The 15,977-nt window shown below is 49.5% G+C and overlaps 8 protein-coding genes across 8 annotated transcripts; 4 read left to right on the forward strand and 4 right to left on the reverse strand.

Annotated features, from left to right (window-relative positions):
• Positions 1 to 167: 167 nt before the first annotated feature.
• On the forward strand, positions 168 to 3,109 carry N7484_001829 (putative alpha,alpha-trehalose phosphate synthase subunit TPS3; the record flags this gene model as incomplete). Its single annotated transcript, XM_057112249.1, has 3 exons — positions 168 to 190; positions 264 to 2,989; positions 3,054 to 3,109. The coding sequence occupies 3 exons, from the start codon at positions 168 to 170 to the stop codon at positions 3,107 to 3,109; spliced, it is 2,805 nt and encodes a 934-aa protein (XP_056976986.1).
• A 563-nt stretch (positions 3,110 to 3,672) lies between these two features.
• On the forward strand, positions 3,673 to 4,755 carry N7484_001830 (thioesterase family protein; the record flags this gene model as incomplete). Its single annotated transcript, XM_057112250.1, has 2 exons — positions 3,673 to 3,772; positions 3,839 to 4,755. 2 exons carry the CDS (start codon positions 3,673 to 3,675, stop codon positions 4,753 to 4,755), a joined length of 1,017 nt encoding a protein of 338 aa, XP_056976987.1.
• Positions 4,756 to 5,010: 255 nt separating this feature from the next.
• N7484_001831 (Thioesterase superfamily) lies at positions 5,011 to 5,703 on the reverse strand (the record flags this gene model as incomplete). The annotated part of the gene is made up of 1 exon (XM_057112251.1): positions 5,011 to 5,703. The coding sequence occupies one exon, from the start codon at positions 5,701 to 5,703 to the stop codon at positions 5,011 to 5,013; it is 693 nt and encodes a 230-aa protein (XP_056976988.1).
• An 826-nt stretch (positions 5,704 to 6,529) lies between these two features.
• On the forward strand, positions 6,530 to 7,251 carry N7484_001832 (uncharacterized protein; the record flags this gene model as incomplete). The annotated part of the gene is made up of 3 exons (XM_057112252.1): positions 6,530 to 6,647; positions 6,701 to 6,777; positions 6,841 to 7,251. The coding sequence occupies 3 exons, from the start codon at positions 6,530 to 6,532 to the stop codon at positions 7,249 to 7,251; spliced, it is 606 nt and encodes a 201-aa protein (XP_056976989.1).
• A 439-nt stretch (positions 7,252 to 7,690) lies between these two features.
• Positions 7,691 to 9,216, forward strand: N7484_001833 (PCI domain protein; the record flags this gene model as incomplete). The annotated part of the gene is made up of 2 exons (XM_057112253.1): positions 7,691 to 7,979; positions 8,108 to 9,216. Exons 1-2 carry the CDS (start codon positions 7,739 to 7,741, stop codon positions 9,214 to 9,216), a joined length of 1,350 nt encoding a protein of 449 aa, XP_056976990.1. The 5' UTR covers positions 7,691 to 7,738.
• A 454-nt stretch (positions 9,217 to 9,670) lies between these two features.
• Positions 9,671 to 10,303, reverse strand: ura6 (uridylate kinase ura6; the record flags this gene model as incomplete). The annotated part of the gene is made up of 1 exon (XM_057112254.1): positions 9,671 to 10,303. One exon carries the CDS (start codon positions 10,301 to 10,303, stop codon positions 9,671 to 9,673), a length of 633 nt encoding a protein of 210 aa, XP_056976991.1.
• Positions 10,304 to 11,420: 1,117 nt separating this feature from the next.
• On the reverse strand, positions 11,421 to 14,221 carry N7484_001835 (uncharacterized protein; the record flags this gene model as incomplete). Its single annotated transcript, XM_057112255.1, has 8 exons — positions 11,421 to 12,625; positions 12,690 to 12,840; positions 12,899 to 12,953; positions 13,013 to 13,277; positions 13,347 to 13,473; positions 13,538 to 13,655; positions 13,724 to 14,006; positions 14,059 to 14,221. 8 exons carry the CDS (start codon positions 14,219 to 14,221, stop codon positions 11,421 to 11,423), a joined length of 2,367 nt encoding a protein of 788 aa, XP_056976992.1.
• Positions 14,222 to 14,762: 541 nt separating this feature from the next.
• Positions 14,763 to 15,189, reverse strand: N7484_001836 (uncharacterized protein; the record flags this gene model as incomplete). The annotated part of the gene is made up of 2 exons (XM_057112256.1): positions 14,763 to 14,944; positions 15,012 to 15,189. The coding sequence occupies 2 exons, from the start codon at positions 15,187 to 15,189 to the stop codon at positions 14,763 to 14,765; spliced, it is 360 nt and encodes a 119-aa protein (XP_056976993.1).
• Positions 15,190 to 15,977: the final 788 nt, after the last annotated feature.

The following is a 15,977-nucleotide window of genomic DNA, read 5'->3' on the forward strand; positions in this document are numbered from 1 at the left end:
GATCCTCACCTGATTCGTTTCGAGCTTCCAAACATCTACATATTCTCAGGTCAATCCCACTTGCTGCAGAAATCCCACCTTGGTGGACTTGTCAGATCCCTCAACGGGGCGCTTTATCTGAACTCTCCGCGCGCTTGCCCCTCTTCCCCTCCACGGACCCCTCCATCATGACCGTCTTCATCGCGTCACTGTAAGTACCTTTGCTAGAATGGGAAGAAGCGGTGACACCACAGCACAACAAAGCTAACTCTATGATCTCTTAGCTTCTTGCCCTACACGGTAAACTTCCATGATACCAAACCTCGCGACAGTGTTTCGGCTTCAGTCCCTCCCTCGGCCGCCAATCCTGTGATTCCTGTCAACGATCCAGTAACTCCACCCACCAACGCGACCAGCCTATTCGAGAAGAAAACCCCCACTGTGCAACCAGGTCTCACACCGGGTGCGACGACCGACCATGAGCGCATCTTTGCCAATGATGTAGCAAATGCCGAGGAGCAGCACTCGGGATACCCGTTTCCAGCAACATCTACTCCACCAACGGGCAATCAGATCTTCACGGAGAGTGAAGCGCATTCTCCAGCCTGGGGATCGACGAACTCCCTCAATCAACCAAAGCGGAAGACCATTGTGTCCCCTTCTCCATCCATTCTGAAACACCAAGACCCCGTGCCGGCCAAGGATTCCAAGACTCCCCTCACGAAAATCCCGGAAACCGCGCCAGTTGCTGCTCCATACCCGGGGGTTAGAAAAAATGGGTCCCTCAGTCGAAAGATGTCCTTCTCTCGAGCAGAATGGACCATTCAAACCGCGGAGCAAGGCAATGGCGGCTTGCGCAACGCCGTTCGCTCTGCCAAAGATTCAGGATACCTGGGTGAGATGATGTGGGTAGGCACATTGGGTATGCCCACTGATTCCTTGGCCAATCATACCCGCAATGACATTGCAGAGAAATTGGAAGACGAGTATCACTCGTTGACTGTGTTTGTACATGACGGCGACTTTGATGGTCACTATACCCACTTCTGCAAGACCATCCTCTGGCCTGTCTTTCATTATCAGATCCCTGATAATCCGAAGAGCAAAGCCTACGAAGATCACTCATGGATTTACTATGTGAAACTCAATCAGGAATTTGCGAACCGTATTGCCAAGCACTGGAAACGGGGCGATTCGATCTGGGTCCAGGACTACCACCTGTTACTGGTTCCAGCCATGCTGCGCAAGCTGCTTCCTGACGCTCAGATTGGCTTCTTTTTGCACATTGCATTCCCGTCTTCTGAGGTCTTCAAGTGTTTGGCTCCACGCAAGGAGCTACTGGAAGGTATTCTTGGGGCCAATCTGATTGGTTTTCAAACCAAAGAGTACTGTCGGCATTTCTTGCAGACATGCAGTCGCATTCTTTGTGTGGAGGCAACTAATGAAGGGATTCAGATGGAGGACCGCTTTATCAACGTGGGTACATTCCCAATTGGTATTGACCCGACTTCTTGGGATAAGCGACGTCGTACAGCGGATGTGGAACAATGGGTTGATATCATCTCTGAACGATACCAAGGCCAACGACTAATTGTGGCACGCGACAAAATTGATTCCGTGCGGGGAATTCGCCAAAAGCTGCTGAGCTACGAGCTGTTCCTCAACACCTACCCAGAATGGGCAGATAAGGTAGTTTTGATTCAGGTCGCAACAAGCACTACGGAGCAGCCCGAGCTGGAGGCTACCGTTTCCGATATTGCCATGCGGATTAACTCCACTCATTCGACACTGGCTCATCAGCCCCTGGTTTTCCTGAAGCAAGACCTTGCATTCTCACAGTATCTTGCTCTTATCACCGTGGCGGATGCTTTGATGATCACAAGTCTTCGTGAAGGCATGAACCTCACCAGTCATGAATTTGTGTACTGCCAGGATGGTAGCTACGGTGACAAGAAATATGGGTCTCTCATTCTAAGCGAGTTCACTGGCAGTGCTTCTGTGTTCGGAGATCACGCTCTCCTGGTGAACCCTTGGGACTACCGACAGTGTTCAGAAGCCATTCACACAGCGCTGACACGGAGCGAAGAAAAACGCAAGGAAGTATGGGACGAGCTTCATCATGCGGTCTTGCACAACTCTACTGCCAACTGGGTCAAGTCATTCAATGAATCCTTGAAGCATGTTTGGAATGAGCAATCATCGCGAGAGATCATGGCTGTTCCTCGACTCTCTGTGCCTCGACTTGTCGAGCGGTACCGACAGACCAAGCGCCGGCTCATGATTATCGACTACGAGGGTACTCTCGCCTCATGGGGATCCCCACAGAGCATCATTCTTACCACCCCTCAACGTGCCATTACAACACTGACTGAACTTGCTGATGACCCGGCTAATATTGTTTACGTGATGAGCTCACGTATGCCGGAAGAGATGGAGCGGCTATTCCGCCAGGTCAATCATCTAGGACTCATTGCCGAAAATGGATGCTTTGTCCGTGATCCCCAGTCTGACGAGTGGACTCGTCTCGCTAAGAAAACCCAAAACTGGAAGAAGTCTGTGTCCAATATTTTGAACTATTTCAAAGACCGGACTGAGGGTAGTTGGATCGAGGAACGTCATTGTTCGCTTGTGTTCCACTATGGGTCAGCCGAGGACCGTCCTGGCGCTGGACGTCTTGCTGCTGAATGCGCAGACCATATCAACGATGCATGTGCTAGTTACGGCGTACATGCCATTCCCGTCGAGGGTGCTCTCATCGTGGAACTCGTAAGCACCAGTAAAGCGTCCGCTGCAGAGCAAGTCTGGCGGTGGTGCTTGGGGCCCTCGGATCAACCAGGGGATGCCGCGAAACCCGATTTCCTACTGGTCATCGGTGATAATCGTGAAGATGAGCCCGTATTCCGCTGGGCCAATAAGTTGCAGAAGGCTAATGGCGTCGATTACGCCATGACGGTCACGTTGGGGTCGCGAAGCACTGAGGCTCAAGCGACGTTGACGCAGGGAGTGACAGGTAGGTGCCCCTTCATCTTGCAATATTCATCTTGGACTTTCTTTTGCTGACTGATCTTCTCTAGGTGTGTTGTCTTGCTTGCAACAGCTAACTGCTCCGTCGAAGCCTGAAGCCCAGTAGGGCTTGGTAAACCCGGACATAAAGGGACAATCAATTTTCCAAAGTTGCAGCGTACTAAGATGAGTATATGATATCAAGGGGTAGCTAGAGTTATTTTATAATATTTTTCATTTACTCTCTTGTTTTTCGGGCCGCGACTTCGGAGATAGCTAGATTCAAGATTCGAGTTAATTTCGGGTGATGGTAGATGGATATATAGCGCAAATGATGTAGAGCGCTTCTCAATATTTCGAGACAACCTTTGTCTAGCATTTGAAAAGTATGCTGAGACAAAAACATACATCATTTAATCATTTGACCCAATTTATCTGCATCTTTCTTCAATTAGACCTCACATCTTTCTGTTCATCAAACCTGAAGCTTTGCTCAGGACCGTGAAAGGCTGACTCAGCGTCGGCAGTGCCTCTGGAAATCGCCGAGCCGAGGTTCGCCGCTACTGAATAATGCGGAGCGGAGATCCCCAAGCTAACTAGTATATGTAGGACCTCGGTCCCACATCTGCAGGGACCTCAAAGCCCTACATAGTTGAACATCACCGAGTCGCTTGAAATACACAGCCAACCATGCCACTCAATGCCGCCTTTGAAGATGCAATCCGCGTCACCCCAGAAGGCGCCAACAAGTACAGCGCCAACCTCCGCCCAGAATGGTGTATTGGAACCGGTAAGTCCCACCATCCACCAGGAAATGACCCAAAAGCAATTCCAAAAAGACTAACAAACCTCCCAGTCCCACACGGCGGCTACACATCAGCAGTCCTATACAACCTAGCCTTAACACACTTCGCACACGCCCACCCAAAGCAATACTCCACCCCGGCCTCACCAATCTCCCTTCAGTTCTCTTTCATCCGCCGCACAGCAGCCGGCCCCGCAACCCTAGAAGTCGAAGACATAAAGCTCGGCGCCCGCACAAGCACGATCAACGTAAAGCTTCTCCAACCGTCCGAGAAACAACCAGATAAACTCGAGATCAAAGTTGTCGGCTACATAACCGTCAGCCCTCCGGACGCGGAGGTCGGCATCAGCGTCCCAACGGGCTGGAAAGCGCACCCACAGCCAGTCCCAGGCTCACTCCCAGACGGGCAGATAAACTTCACCCAGCTCGCGGAAACAGGCAAAGATGGGGCCTGGTCGAAATCCGCGCCTCCATATCCCGAATTCCGGCGCGCAGCGACCCAGCTCGAACTATACGGGCCTGGAAAGGGCGAGACCCAGCAGCAACGAACTGGGTCTATGGCCATTGACCAGTGGGCGCGGTTCAGACCTTGCGGCGATCAGAATGGGAGGTGGACGGATGCTGCAGTTGTTTATTTGCTCGATATGTTCCCTATGGCGCTTGATGGGTTTGATAGTGTTTCTGCGAATGCGGTTGCAAAAGAGAGCGGGAAGAGTGTTGATGATTTGAAGGCTAAGTTTTGGTATCCGACTGTGACATTGAATATTGATATGAAGAAGCATTTGCCTGCTGCGGGAGTTGAGTGGCTTTATAGTCGGATTGTGACGAAGGTCGTTAGAGATGGGCGGACTGATTTGGACGTTACTGTTTTAGATCAGGATGGCGAAGTTATTGCGTTGAGTACGCAGGTTGGCTTGGTTGTTAGTGCTAGCCGGAATCTGGGAACGAGGAAGATGGAGAAGTTGTAGATTGTACTTCTAGACTGTGGTATATATTTGCATATACAAATGCATTTCAGGTATTGCATTAGACATGAATTGCGCCCAATCAATGCCAGTGCCTAGGTCCACGGGTATTCTCCTCATCTTCGAGAATGGATACGGGATGGGAACGTAGCAGAAACTTGGAATGTTCAATGTTGGGATATTTACATGTCAACATTTGGCATCCCTGGATGCACATCATATGTACAGTGAGCCCATATATCTATACAAGTGATCCATTCACAGACGCGTCTCCGGAGTAGTCATCCAGAAAGCCATAGCGTCCGCCTTGACGATTTTCCGTTTCGTCCATTCCAAATGACCACCAGCACCCTCCTCATCCTCCTGGACAACCTGCGCCCGCACCCAGAACTTCCGGCCCACGCGCGCGACAACCTTAGCCCGAACGACAGCCAAGGCCGGGACTGCCACTTTCTGGCGATATCGCACATCCAGTTGGACAGTGAAGATCTTTCCACGAGGGTTATCATCTGCCGAGGCGGGTGGGGATGCGGGACCGTTGGCATGCGCGGCAACAGCCAAAGACATCGCCTCGTCGACCAGCGTTGCGGTAATACCACCATGCGCTCTAGAGGGATGGCCCGATAACCCCGGACTTGAGAGATCAACAAGCATCAGCACATCAGCCGGGTTTACGCCAGGAGTGGGTTTTGCGCCGGCATCCTGCTTGGTTGCGGGAAGCCAGGTCGGGACCTCGGAGGGCGCGGGTGAAATATTGCGCCGTTGAAGGGTGAGGAGGTGTGGAATTGTAGACGAAGTGCCTAGCGTATTCGCGAAGTAACCATCTTCCCCGGATGTGGGCTTGATGCGCCTCGAGTCCGTGTCAATTGGAATGTAATCCTCGGAGGAGATAAGGGAATTGGCCCATTGGTAGGAGCGAAAATGGGCGATCTCGGCGGCTGTGTCGACCATTGTTGACACAAGATTTATTTCTTTTGCTAAAATGGGGTTCGAAGCAGAACCCGCACAGGAGATGAATCTGCAAGGAGAACACTGTTAGCGGGCAACTTTAATCCCCCCATTTTGCGGTTTACCCCGGAGCTCGGTGCCTCGGTACCCAATTGGGTATGGGTATGGGCGGGAAGTCTATGTAGAGATCAACGAGTTACCACTGCAAACAGTTTAATTCAAGGGACCATCAACGTATCCCATGTGTCTCAGATCAACTTGATCAGCCGGGGGTTGGCCAGACTCCTGGCAGTCTTACTTGGGTATGCAATCGGCGTGACATCTGCAAGGAGGCTGGCTTTTTGCGATGAAGAATCTGGGTTGGAATGCAGGAACCAATGTTGGAATCAATAATTCCCGCACGAGTACTGTATGAGGGCTCTGACAGGCATAATTTGAGCAAGGATAGGGGATAGATGGACGTATTTCAACAATATGTTTATATCAATCGTGCTCGTGTTAGCTTCTTGACCAAGCTGCAGGGGAGATGACCTTGAAACATGAAGATCCATGCATAGGTCGTACAAGAAACACAAAAAACTCTAGGGGGAAAAGGAGACACGAAAAACAGGAAAGTTATGTGACAGTCAGGCGGTGCCTGTTCGCAGTTACCTAGTTCCCTGGTATTTAAGCCAATACTTTCTTTATTACTTTGCGGATGCTCCCCATTGTTCCTGCCTTTTGTTGTTTATCCTGAACTCTTTCCATCTTCCTCTCCCACTCCCATCTTCCTTGCTACATTACCCCCATCAGTGTATCACTTCACCATTCTCAAGTTATCCCATTCATAATGTTTCCCTCCGCCGTCCTCTTCTCGACTCTTGTGGTCTCGGCTTTGGCCCAGAACTCCACCTCCTACAATTTGCCTGGAGGCTTCAACCTCGGCCTTGTCAAGCCAGATGAGCTGAGTAAGTTGCCCTGAGAGGAGTTCAGGCGACTAGAGCTGACGAGATCATAACAGACTCATGGTGCCAGGGACAGCGCAACCAGTGCCCGGCAATTTGCAAGGGTGACACCAAGCAAAACACCTGTGATCCGGTATGAACTCCTGTACACAACATGATGATGATAATAACATTCTGACCTCAAATTCTCCCACAGTCCACTCTGCAGTTTAGCTGCATCTGCGCTGATGGCAAGACTGCCGATGTCACACCTTACATCCAGACTGTTCCTTTCTATGTCTGCGAGGCCAACTATGGCCAGTGCGTTGATGCCCACCCCAATGATGCCATGGGCCAAGAGGCTTGCAAGAAGGCTGCGAAGTGTGGAAACAAGAATGCCACCGCCATTATGAGCACTTCGTCGTCGATGACTGCAACCAGCACTCTGACCATGGCCACAGCCACCGGCACTGACTCGGACTCCTCCAACAAGGACGTCACCTCGTCGGCGGCTGCCGCTAGCACCACAACCACCAATGCGGCTGTTCCCCTGGGTGGTTTCCTCGAGACCTACTCCACCGGTATGATGGCTGGTCTCATGGTCCTGGCTATGCGCCTGGTTCTGTGAAGTACAACACTTGGATTGAAAGTTCTTCGACCTCAGACCGTGCTCCCATGTCTATCCCATATTTTAGCGCCACGCCGACGGTCTCCTGTTTTTCATCAAAAATTATTTGATTCCCCGTTTCTGGATGTTTCCTTGCATGATGTTATCCCCTTATCTATGAAGGTGGTGTTCGTCTCTTGTCGTTAGCGGCAATACATCGGTTGTTTGCATTGGCACATTATGCCTTAATAACAGTAGCGTACATGCAACTGCTTTTGATCAATGAGTTTGAAAAAATGGAAATATGATTCCCAACTGCCGGCCTGGCTTCTCGTGGTGGTGTAGAATGTAAATTAATGGTGGTTTGAGGTTCGAGCTTTACGGGCAAATCAGTGTTCCCTTCGCCAAGACTTTTTTGGCACACACTGAAATTTCTCAACTTATCGATAGACTCCACCATCAAAGAACCTCCTCTCTCCCTCTCTCCCACCACACCACACCCCCCATCATGCCCGCTCCGACCAACACCCTCCTCATTGAGGGTTCTTTCGCCGAGCTCGCCGAGGAGTTCGCCCAGTATGTCGACGCTCTCCGCAAAGAGGACACCCTCCAGTCCGAGATCGCCCCGCTCCTCCAGCCGATCCGCGAGCAGGAACAGTCCGAGGGCGAGCCCGACCTGAAGCAGCGCGATGAGGTCCTCAAGAAGATTGTGTCTGCCGCTGCTGTCCTGAACGGTGCCCCTGAGAAAGGTGAGTGAGCGAATTGCGAAGATACAAGGTTGCGACCGACGAGATGAAAAATGACATTCGAGGGAGCGGCGATGCAACTTTTTTCTCCTTTGAGGATGGAAGAGACTGACATGAGATGATAATGGCAGAAATCATCCCCTCTTACAACCTGCTTGTGCACCTCGTTCACCTGGCCTCCGACCCGGACATGTTCCTTTCTCGCATCTGCGCCTACCTCGCTAAGCCCATCACCACCTCCCCTCAGTTCGGCCCGACACTGGCCATCTCCATCCTCACCACCATCTTCAACACTCTTTCCGGCAACGACTCCAGCCGGTACCACGTTCTCCTGGCCATTGTGGCCGTGATTCGCCAGTCTGGATCCGGATACGCCTTCGAGGCCCTGAAGCCTCAGTTGGCCAACCAGCTCCCCACATGGCTCTCTTCGTGGGAATTGGACCAGGAGGAGGCCCAGAAGTTGCACTTGGCTATTGCTGATGCGGCTACCGCGGCCGGTGACGAGGATTTGGCCCAGTCCCACGTTGTGCAGGCTCTTGAGACCATCCCCGCGGCTGACGCCAGCAAGCCCGCCGCTCGCGACCTGGCTGTCCGCGCTCTCGCCATGGCTCTGCGTCGTCCCACCGTTTTCGACTTCACTCCTCTGACTGCTTCCGACGCCGTCCAGGGGCTCCGGTCCAGCGACAGCACCCTGTTCGAGCTGCTGGAGATCTTCACCTCCGACACCCTCGATGCCTACGAGGACTTCATTGCCGCCACCCCGCTCGCCTCCATCTCCGGTGGTGTCCTTGCTGAGTCCGCCGATGCCCTGCAGAACAAGATGCGCCTGCTCACCTTGACTTCGCTTGCCTCCTCCACCCCCTCCCGCTCGCTTCCCTACACCACCATTGCCTCTGCTCTGCGTGTCTCCGCCTCCGAGGTTGAGATGTGGGTCATTGACACTATCCGTGCTGGTCTTGTTGAGGGTAAGCTCTCGCAGCTTCGCCAGGAGTTCCTTGTTCACCGTGCCACCTACCGTGTGTTCGGTGAGAAGCAGTGGTCTGAGGTTCAGGGCCGCTTGATGGTCTGGCGCCGCTCCCTGGAGGGTGTCCTGAGCGTCATTCGCTCCGAGCGTGAGCGCTTCGTCCGTGAGGGTATCCAGGCCGCTGCTGAGGAGGCCAAGAACGGTGACAAGGCCCGCTTCGGTGACCGGCGGCGCGAGCAGCCCGCGCAGGCCTCGATCGAGGCTACTGCCGAGTAAATTCTCGATTGATTGCTGGGTTGCTTGGGAGTGCATGGATTCCGGTGTTTTATGTGGAGTGGAACTCACAGAACACAAAAAATTTCTTCCTTTCCGCTAATAGAGGGGAGCCATCCTTGTTTTTTTTTCTTTTATGCATTTTATATCTCTTTTGTCCTGGCCAGTTTGTAGGAATGGATCTACTGGCCCCGCTGATTTGGGATCCCCACGAGTCATGTCATGTCTTTTTTTTTATGTTTTCTGGAGGAACACCTTCTTATCAAGAATACAAACAATTCCAAAATACGTCCTCACCCCTAGACTTCGAGAGGTCAATAAAGAATACGGAAACGGTATAAAAGCAGAATGTATCCTCTATGATCTAATATCCAGGCTAGAAAACCAAGGCCAGCAGAAACCAACCATTGCAAATAAGTAACCTCCACCAATGCCACTATGTACATACACAAGCCCACTAACGAGCCTGCAAACCCCTCTCCTCAATACCAGCCTTAACAAGCTCATAAACCTCCTCAACAGACCCAGTAGCAGAAACCCGCACAACCTTGCCCTTCTTCTCGAAATCATCCACAACGGGCATAGAAGTCTCAACAAAAGTACGGAACCGCTTGCGAATCGACTCCGCATTATCATCATCCCGTCCACTGGTCTCACCCCGCTTCAACAACCGAGTCTCCATAACACCCTCAGGACAATCCAGGAAAAGAACCAACTCGGAGGGACAAACAGTCGCCTCGAAGAAAACAGCCTGGTCCAATTTGCGGGGGAATCCATCAATCAAGAATCGCGCCTTGGTACCCGCAGGTGGCGGCGAAGTAGCAAGAGAATCGGCCATAGCGTTAGAAAGCAACGCGACAGTAACCTCCATAGGAACAATCTTTCCCTCCCGGATGTAGGTCTTGATCATATCTCCATACTGGCTTCCTTCGCGGACTTGTTCGGCGCGGAGGAGGTCGCCGGCGGAAAGGTGGACGAAACCGTAGTCCTTGACCAGGTTGGCGGATTGGGTACCCTTGCCGCTGCCCGGGCCGCCAAGGAAGAAGACGACGGTAACGTCTTCAGGCGAGAAACGAGGTGAAGTAGCCATAGTGTGTGTGTCGGAGGTTTTCTTTTGGTGGTGGATTGAGGGTGGGTTGTGGATGGTAAGTTTATTTAGGTTTTGGAGTTGCAGGGGTTTAGGCTAAGTGTCGATCCGGATTAGGTAGTCGGGTTTGTATGATTCTAGCCGCTGGATTCAGGGGTCGTCGGTTTCCGGTGGGACTCCTAGTTGGAAGGGGGTTTCTGGCCTGTACGAGACTTCACAAGGAGAACGTAGGACCCAGAGCCGAGAGCGAGGATTGCGATGATGGGTATGACTGGGAAATTGGAGCGACTGGTGTGGGGGTTGGGGTTTGGTGGTCTTGTTGAGTAGAGGCGGTGGGGTCCCGACGATCGTGCAATTGACAGGAATTGAGGCTTGGAGAAGACCCCGGCTGCTGTACGAGTGGCAGAGAGTAGCGACATTGAGATGGTTCTTGGTTGTTGAGGGAGAGAGAAGGAGAGAAAAGTTGGAATTGGCCGGAACGGGATTAGTTGCCACTTACTGCATTTTGGGTATATGTATAACTTCATCATCAATGATTATCCAATGTTGAATTCTTTTTATGAGAATATTGGTATCTGTTTCTGGACGCACCCTGATATAGAGCATTCATTGTGGCCAGAGGGTATATTGGATGTGTCCTGCTCTCATCCAGTATTGATCACTCAGCTGCATCAAGAGCAATTGAGCAACTTGCATCTAGCTCTGAGATTGGCGATTGAAGACATAATTGATAGGCTGGACGGGTGAATAAGCACACTTTCTTCAACGCATGCCATTGGAGCCAGACGAGGAGAATCTTTTGTGAGTGAATTCTGCTGATTTTCACTCTTGATTCAAGGGGTTTAAAAGCTGACCTTGAGATAGTACCTAATCAAGGATAATTATAGAGAAGCATAAACTAATATAATAAAGCTCTTTAAAAAAAAAAAGCCATCTCTTGGCTAATCAAAATCTTAGGATATCTCTTTAAGTCATTAAAGCGTAAGACCTAGTTCAAAGTCTGAGTCTCATGTCCAGCATATGTACTAAGAACCCACAGAGCAGATTTCTCCTTACCCTATATAGCTATATAGAGATATACACAGCCATACACAGCTTAGAAGATCTCACTAATATGAAGCTATTCAGGGTAAAAAAGTAGGGGCATACCAGACAGACTAGTGATAATCTGCGGACCGCGCCCATCACCACCACCGACAACTGAATACCACACATAATTCGCATACGGTTTGAGATCTGGATCATCCTTCATAATATCAATCACAGACTGTAATGACGTCCCTGGAACCATTGCAAGAGCTAGCATTTCCAGAACATTTGTCACGGTTATCTGCTGGGCCTTGACGTCGTCCCTCATCTTTTGGCCTTTTTCTCCACCGGTGTTATCTGCCAGACGGAGCTTGACCTCTTTTTGTTTGATCCAATCAGGGAAATAACGCTTTTCCAAATTCATGAGCAGTAGCTGATGTGCTGCTTTCATTTCTTCTTTTTGTTGCTCTGTTGCTGTCTCAGCATCCTCAACGGCCTTCCTTGCGTCAGCGGCCTTCTGGTATTTAGCTGTGATTTCTTCGATGGCCTCGTTTTCCTCCTCGAATTTCTTTTGCAAGGCACTTGAATTTCCAAAAACTTCCTCGCCCGAGTATTCCAGATCCAGTGTTTGCAGGCCAGGAGTGTCGAAGTTCACCTTCTTGCCAAACATGTATGGTCCTTCCGTATCAGCAATGCTGTAGCAATTTCCATCCTCCAGCGAATACAATAGAACCGAAACACCCTGACCGTGACTGACAGAGCCGGAAGTGTTTTGCGGTTCTTTGCTTCGACGAAATTCTATCATGCAATTCGACCCCTTCCCTGGAGATAAATGTATTTGTGCGGTTCCGTCGGCGCCTTCAGTCTCCATCTGGATGCCATACCCTTGGTCAAGTCTGCGTACTCCCTTTTCCTCATCTTCATCGTCCGTATCAAATCGTACAGTAACACACACAACTGGATATTTGACACCGAATTTGAACTTTCTCAGGATCAGCGATGAAATGACTCTTTTTGTTCTTTTTTTAATTAGTGAGTGTCTTACCTTTGGATAAAGCAAGGCCAAGGGATGAAGGTCATCTTTTTGAGGCATTACGATGCTGCTTGGATCTGTGACGGGAATCTGGAAGGCTAACATCGAATGATATCTTGGATCGAATAATGCATCATCCTCATTGCCTTTTCTCTCGGTGTCGGAGTTCTCCTCATCCATGAATTTTAGGAATTTTATGCGTCTCATCAACCCATCGCGCCAGCGGGCCTGCGTAGAAGGATCCCGTCCGTCAGGACTTGCAGCTAAGATTTTTTAACCCCGTTAATTTCGTATTCAATTCAATATTTCTTCGATCGAGGTACTCACGCATTTCCTCCATAATGGCCGTTCCAAGTTCAGCAAAGAGTGAATAATCTTTGTCTGCATAAACATTGGCAATGTTTCGAACCAGAAAGGGGACGTCCGTATAGTCTGGCAGTTTTGCAATATGCTCGATTAGACTAACAAGCTTTGTTCTCTATATGACAGGAAGTTAGATTCATTCCAAGCCATGGCATATGGGCTGGATTTCTCACCTGCATGACACGCCAGTTGTAGAAGGATGCGACAGTAGAGCACCATGCGGAAGGACTATAAAAAGCGAAATTAGTCAAAGGCAAATACCAGAGAATGAGATGCTGCATATATACTTGTTACAAAGAGTGGTGTCCCCTCCGTCTGCACACCAGCTGATTGTTTGCGTAAATGAGCTACTTTTAACCGTGTCTTGATGGTTAGTGTTGTTCTCATGAGTATAGTCTACCTTGGCTTGAACTCCATAGCCCGAGATAGAAAGACCGGCTGCTGCTTTGAGTCCTGTTATCTTCTCAGACAGACTCGATCCTGCCACGGAATCGGATTCCTCGGACGAAAATAATCGACCTCCTAAATAAATTTCAGGTTCGAAAAATTCCCCTACCCAAAATATTAGCAAATGAAGAGTCAAGATTTAGGGACAACCTGTTGCATTTTTGTTAAACATACCATACTTGCGGTAGAAATGGTCTAAGACTGCCTGGGTACGCTCCTTTCGAAGTTTGTGAATATCAGCCTTGCATTCTTGGCTCAGCTCGAGCTGGTCCTCGTCTAATTGCAATTTAACCCGTGGATACTATATTGCGGTCAGTGTCAGCGGCATATCCTAGTACCTTATTGTGTAAAAAGATGCCACATACGTTGTACGTAACATGCAGATGCTTCTTGTCACGACTGTTAGTATTGGTCGTGGCGGTTTTTTGGGTTTTATTGAAGCCTCCAGAAACACCACCGCCCACTGGGCCATATGAACCTCCTCTGCACGTTGTATCAGTGAAATGCTTCTTCGGTGAACAGTCAAATTGCGCTTGATTTCTTCAACTTACACGGCGGCGCTGAATCCGTCTTGTGTATAACCAGCATCAGCAACTGTCTTTTCATGCGAATTTTGGGTCTCGAATATGTCGATGTTTGTCTTGTCGTTGATGTGGAATCGCGGAATGTGGAATTTAGTCTCCTGTTCCTCCTGTTCCTTCTTTTGCGTAAGCGCGCCTATTTTCGCCTCTTCTAATAAACCTATCTGGCTGTAAAAACCATCAGGCTTGCTTGTGGAACTGTCACTAAACGTGATATCGTAAGAAGCAATTGGTCTTGGTTTTATAGCAAAAGCTGTGCAGTAGGTGTAAGTCAAGCACAAGACGATCGTGAAGGCTGGACATACCAGGATAATAGGCTTTCTTGGACGGAATCGACTCGGTCACTTCTGGAATTGTGGTGGTTCTACCATTGGGCAAGGTGACTTCCTTTTCAACCTGCTTAGGGGGATGCACGCCGCAGAGCAGACTGTTGGTACGCATGACAATGCCCCAGTGCTTCTCAGACATGTCAGCCGGTTGAATATAGAGCCGGTTAGCTAGCACGAACACAAGGACGGATCAGCTAGTTGCCTACACAACTTTCCCCATGCTAGCCGATGCTTTCCAGTCGTTCGCATCGTAGATGCTTTTGAGTTGTTTGATTTTAGCCTCTCTCAGCTCCGGGGGGTCCTTCTTTCAAAGGAAATCAATCAGTCACAGCTAGTTGAAACAATCAAGGATAAATGACGAACAGGGTCTAAGTCAAGCTTTGTTTCCAAGTGCTTTTTGACGATATCGGCCACATCGTTCGAGTCGTCAGTCAATCGGCGGTTTTTGATGTACACCTTGATATTGTCCTGTACGGTTGTCAGTTGGCGGGATACATTTCATTCTACTGCAACGCTCGAAGACCGACTGTTTCCTTCTGACTGGTGAGAGCCAAATAATCTTTCCCAATTTGGCCACCATTGACTTGGGCTCCATTTTCAGTGCAGAAAGATTGCGCTATGCTAAAGCGCAAGATTTCTTGTTAGTTCCAGGCCGCGTCTTCAAGACAGCTTTGTACCTACTAGGATTTGCCCAAATGTTTCTCTTCGACAATGGCCTTCAGGAAGCTACTGAGCGTTCCGCCCAAGAATTCGTCCTTTTCGTAAGTAAAGACAGACGACTCTTTTGGTTCTTTTCTGTTGTCTTTGTCTTGGTTTTTGTTTTTGAAGACCTTATAAAGAGTCACCGTGACTTTTCCTTTGTCTACATTTTTAGTTATCGAATTAGTCTATTTTGGAGGGTGTTCATTTACAGATAGAAGATAGCTTACCTAGAGTAGTATCTCCTTTGTCGTCCTGGTCGTCCTGGTCGTGCTGGTCGTGCTGGTCGTCCTTGTCGTTTTGGTTGTTACCCCCACTATTACCTTGATCAGGAATTTCACTTGTGCTATCTGTTGGGGGTGTAGCGGGCGTAGGACCGCCAGCGGGTTTGTTGCTGTTGTCACTCATGGTCGTATATGGTAGAGCTCGCAATAAGTCTGGGGAAGAAAACAATAAAAGGTAGAGTTAATTGATATCTTTTGTCTTTTTAATAGCAACAGTTTTATGCACGATCCAAAGAGAAATGGTAAATTGATACTCTTCTCTCCGTGCACGGAAAAATGTTCCTTCCAGGCTTTAATATTTATATGGGTATAAATTTGCCCCATATCTCCTCACGGGAGCCAGTGATTTCATCTTCTCCTACTCTATTTGGTTTTGCGTCAACATGTTCAGCTACGGCTGAGTTACATTAACACAATGCATATCTACGTCATAAAGCAAGGGACTTTTGCTGGGCAGGGAACTTGGTGAGGAAGTGGATAGGAAATAACCTGATTATCTGTCAGTAGAATGGCTGTCAGACCCAATAAGTTAATTTTTCTGGATCCTGTATGATCAATCATTTTTACTTCAAGTGTTCGAGTCGGGACGGTCCGATTCTCGGGCGGAAGATCTGTAAAGAGCTCACGGAGGATGTGACGCATTTGGAGGCCAAGATTTCGAAATAGATGAGCGGTATGGAGCACTCGAGGAAAGGATTGCAGAGTCTTCCCACTCAGGCGGTACCTTCGGAGGCCCAAGACATCTGGAGAATGCTGAACTCGCGTTCCATTCCATCCTGTCATCTGCCGAAGGGATGATCTCTACTCTTGGGAGTCAAGATGAACATGTGGTTCTATTAGGGCGTCCAAAAACCGGATGAATAGACGTAAGGATCCAAATGCAGAGTAGCCTCTGCAGGGATTGACGTGTGA

This window comes from Penicillium longicatenatum (genome assembly GCF_028827895.1).
Source record: "Penicillium longicatenatum strain IBT 33135 chromosome Unknown contig_1_segment0_segment0, whole genome shotgun sequence".
Lineage (NCBI taxonomy): Eukaryota > Fungi > Ascomycota > Eurotiomycetes > Eurotiales > Aspergillaceae > Penicillium > Penicillium longicatenatum.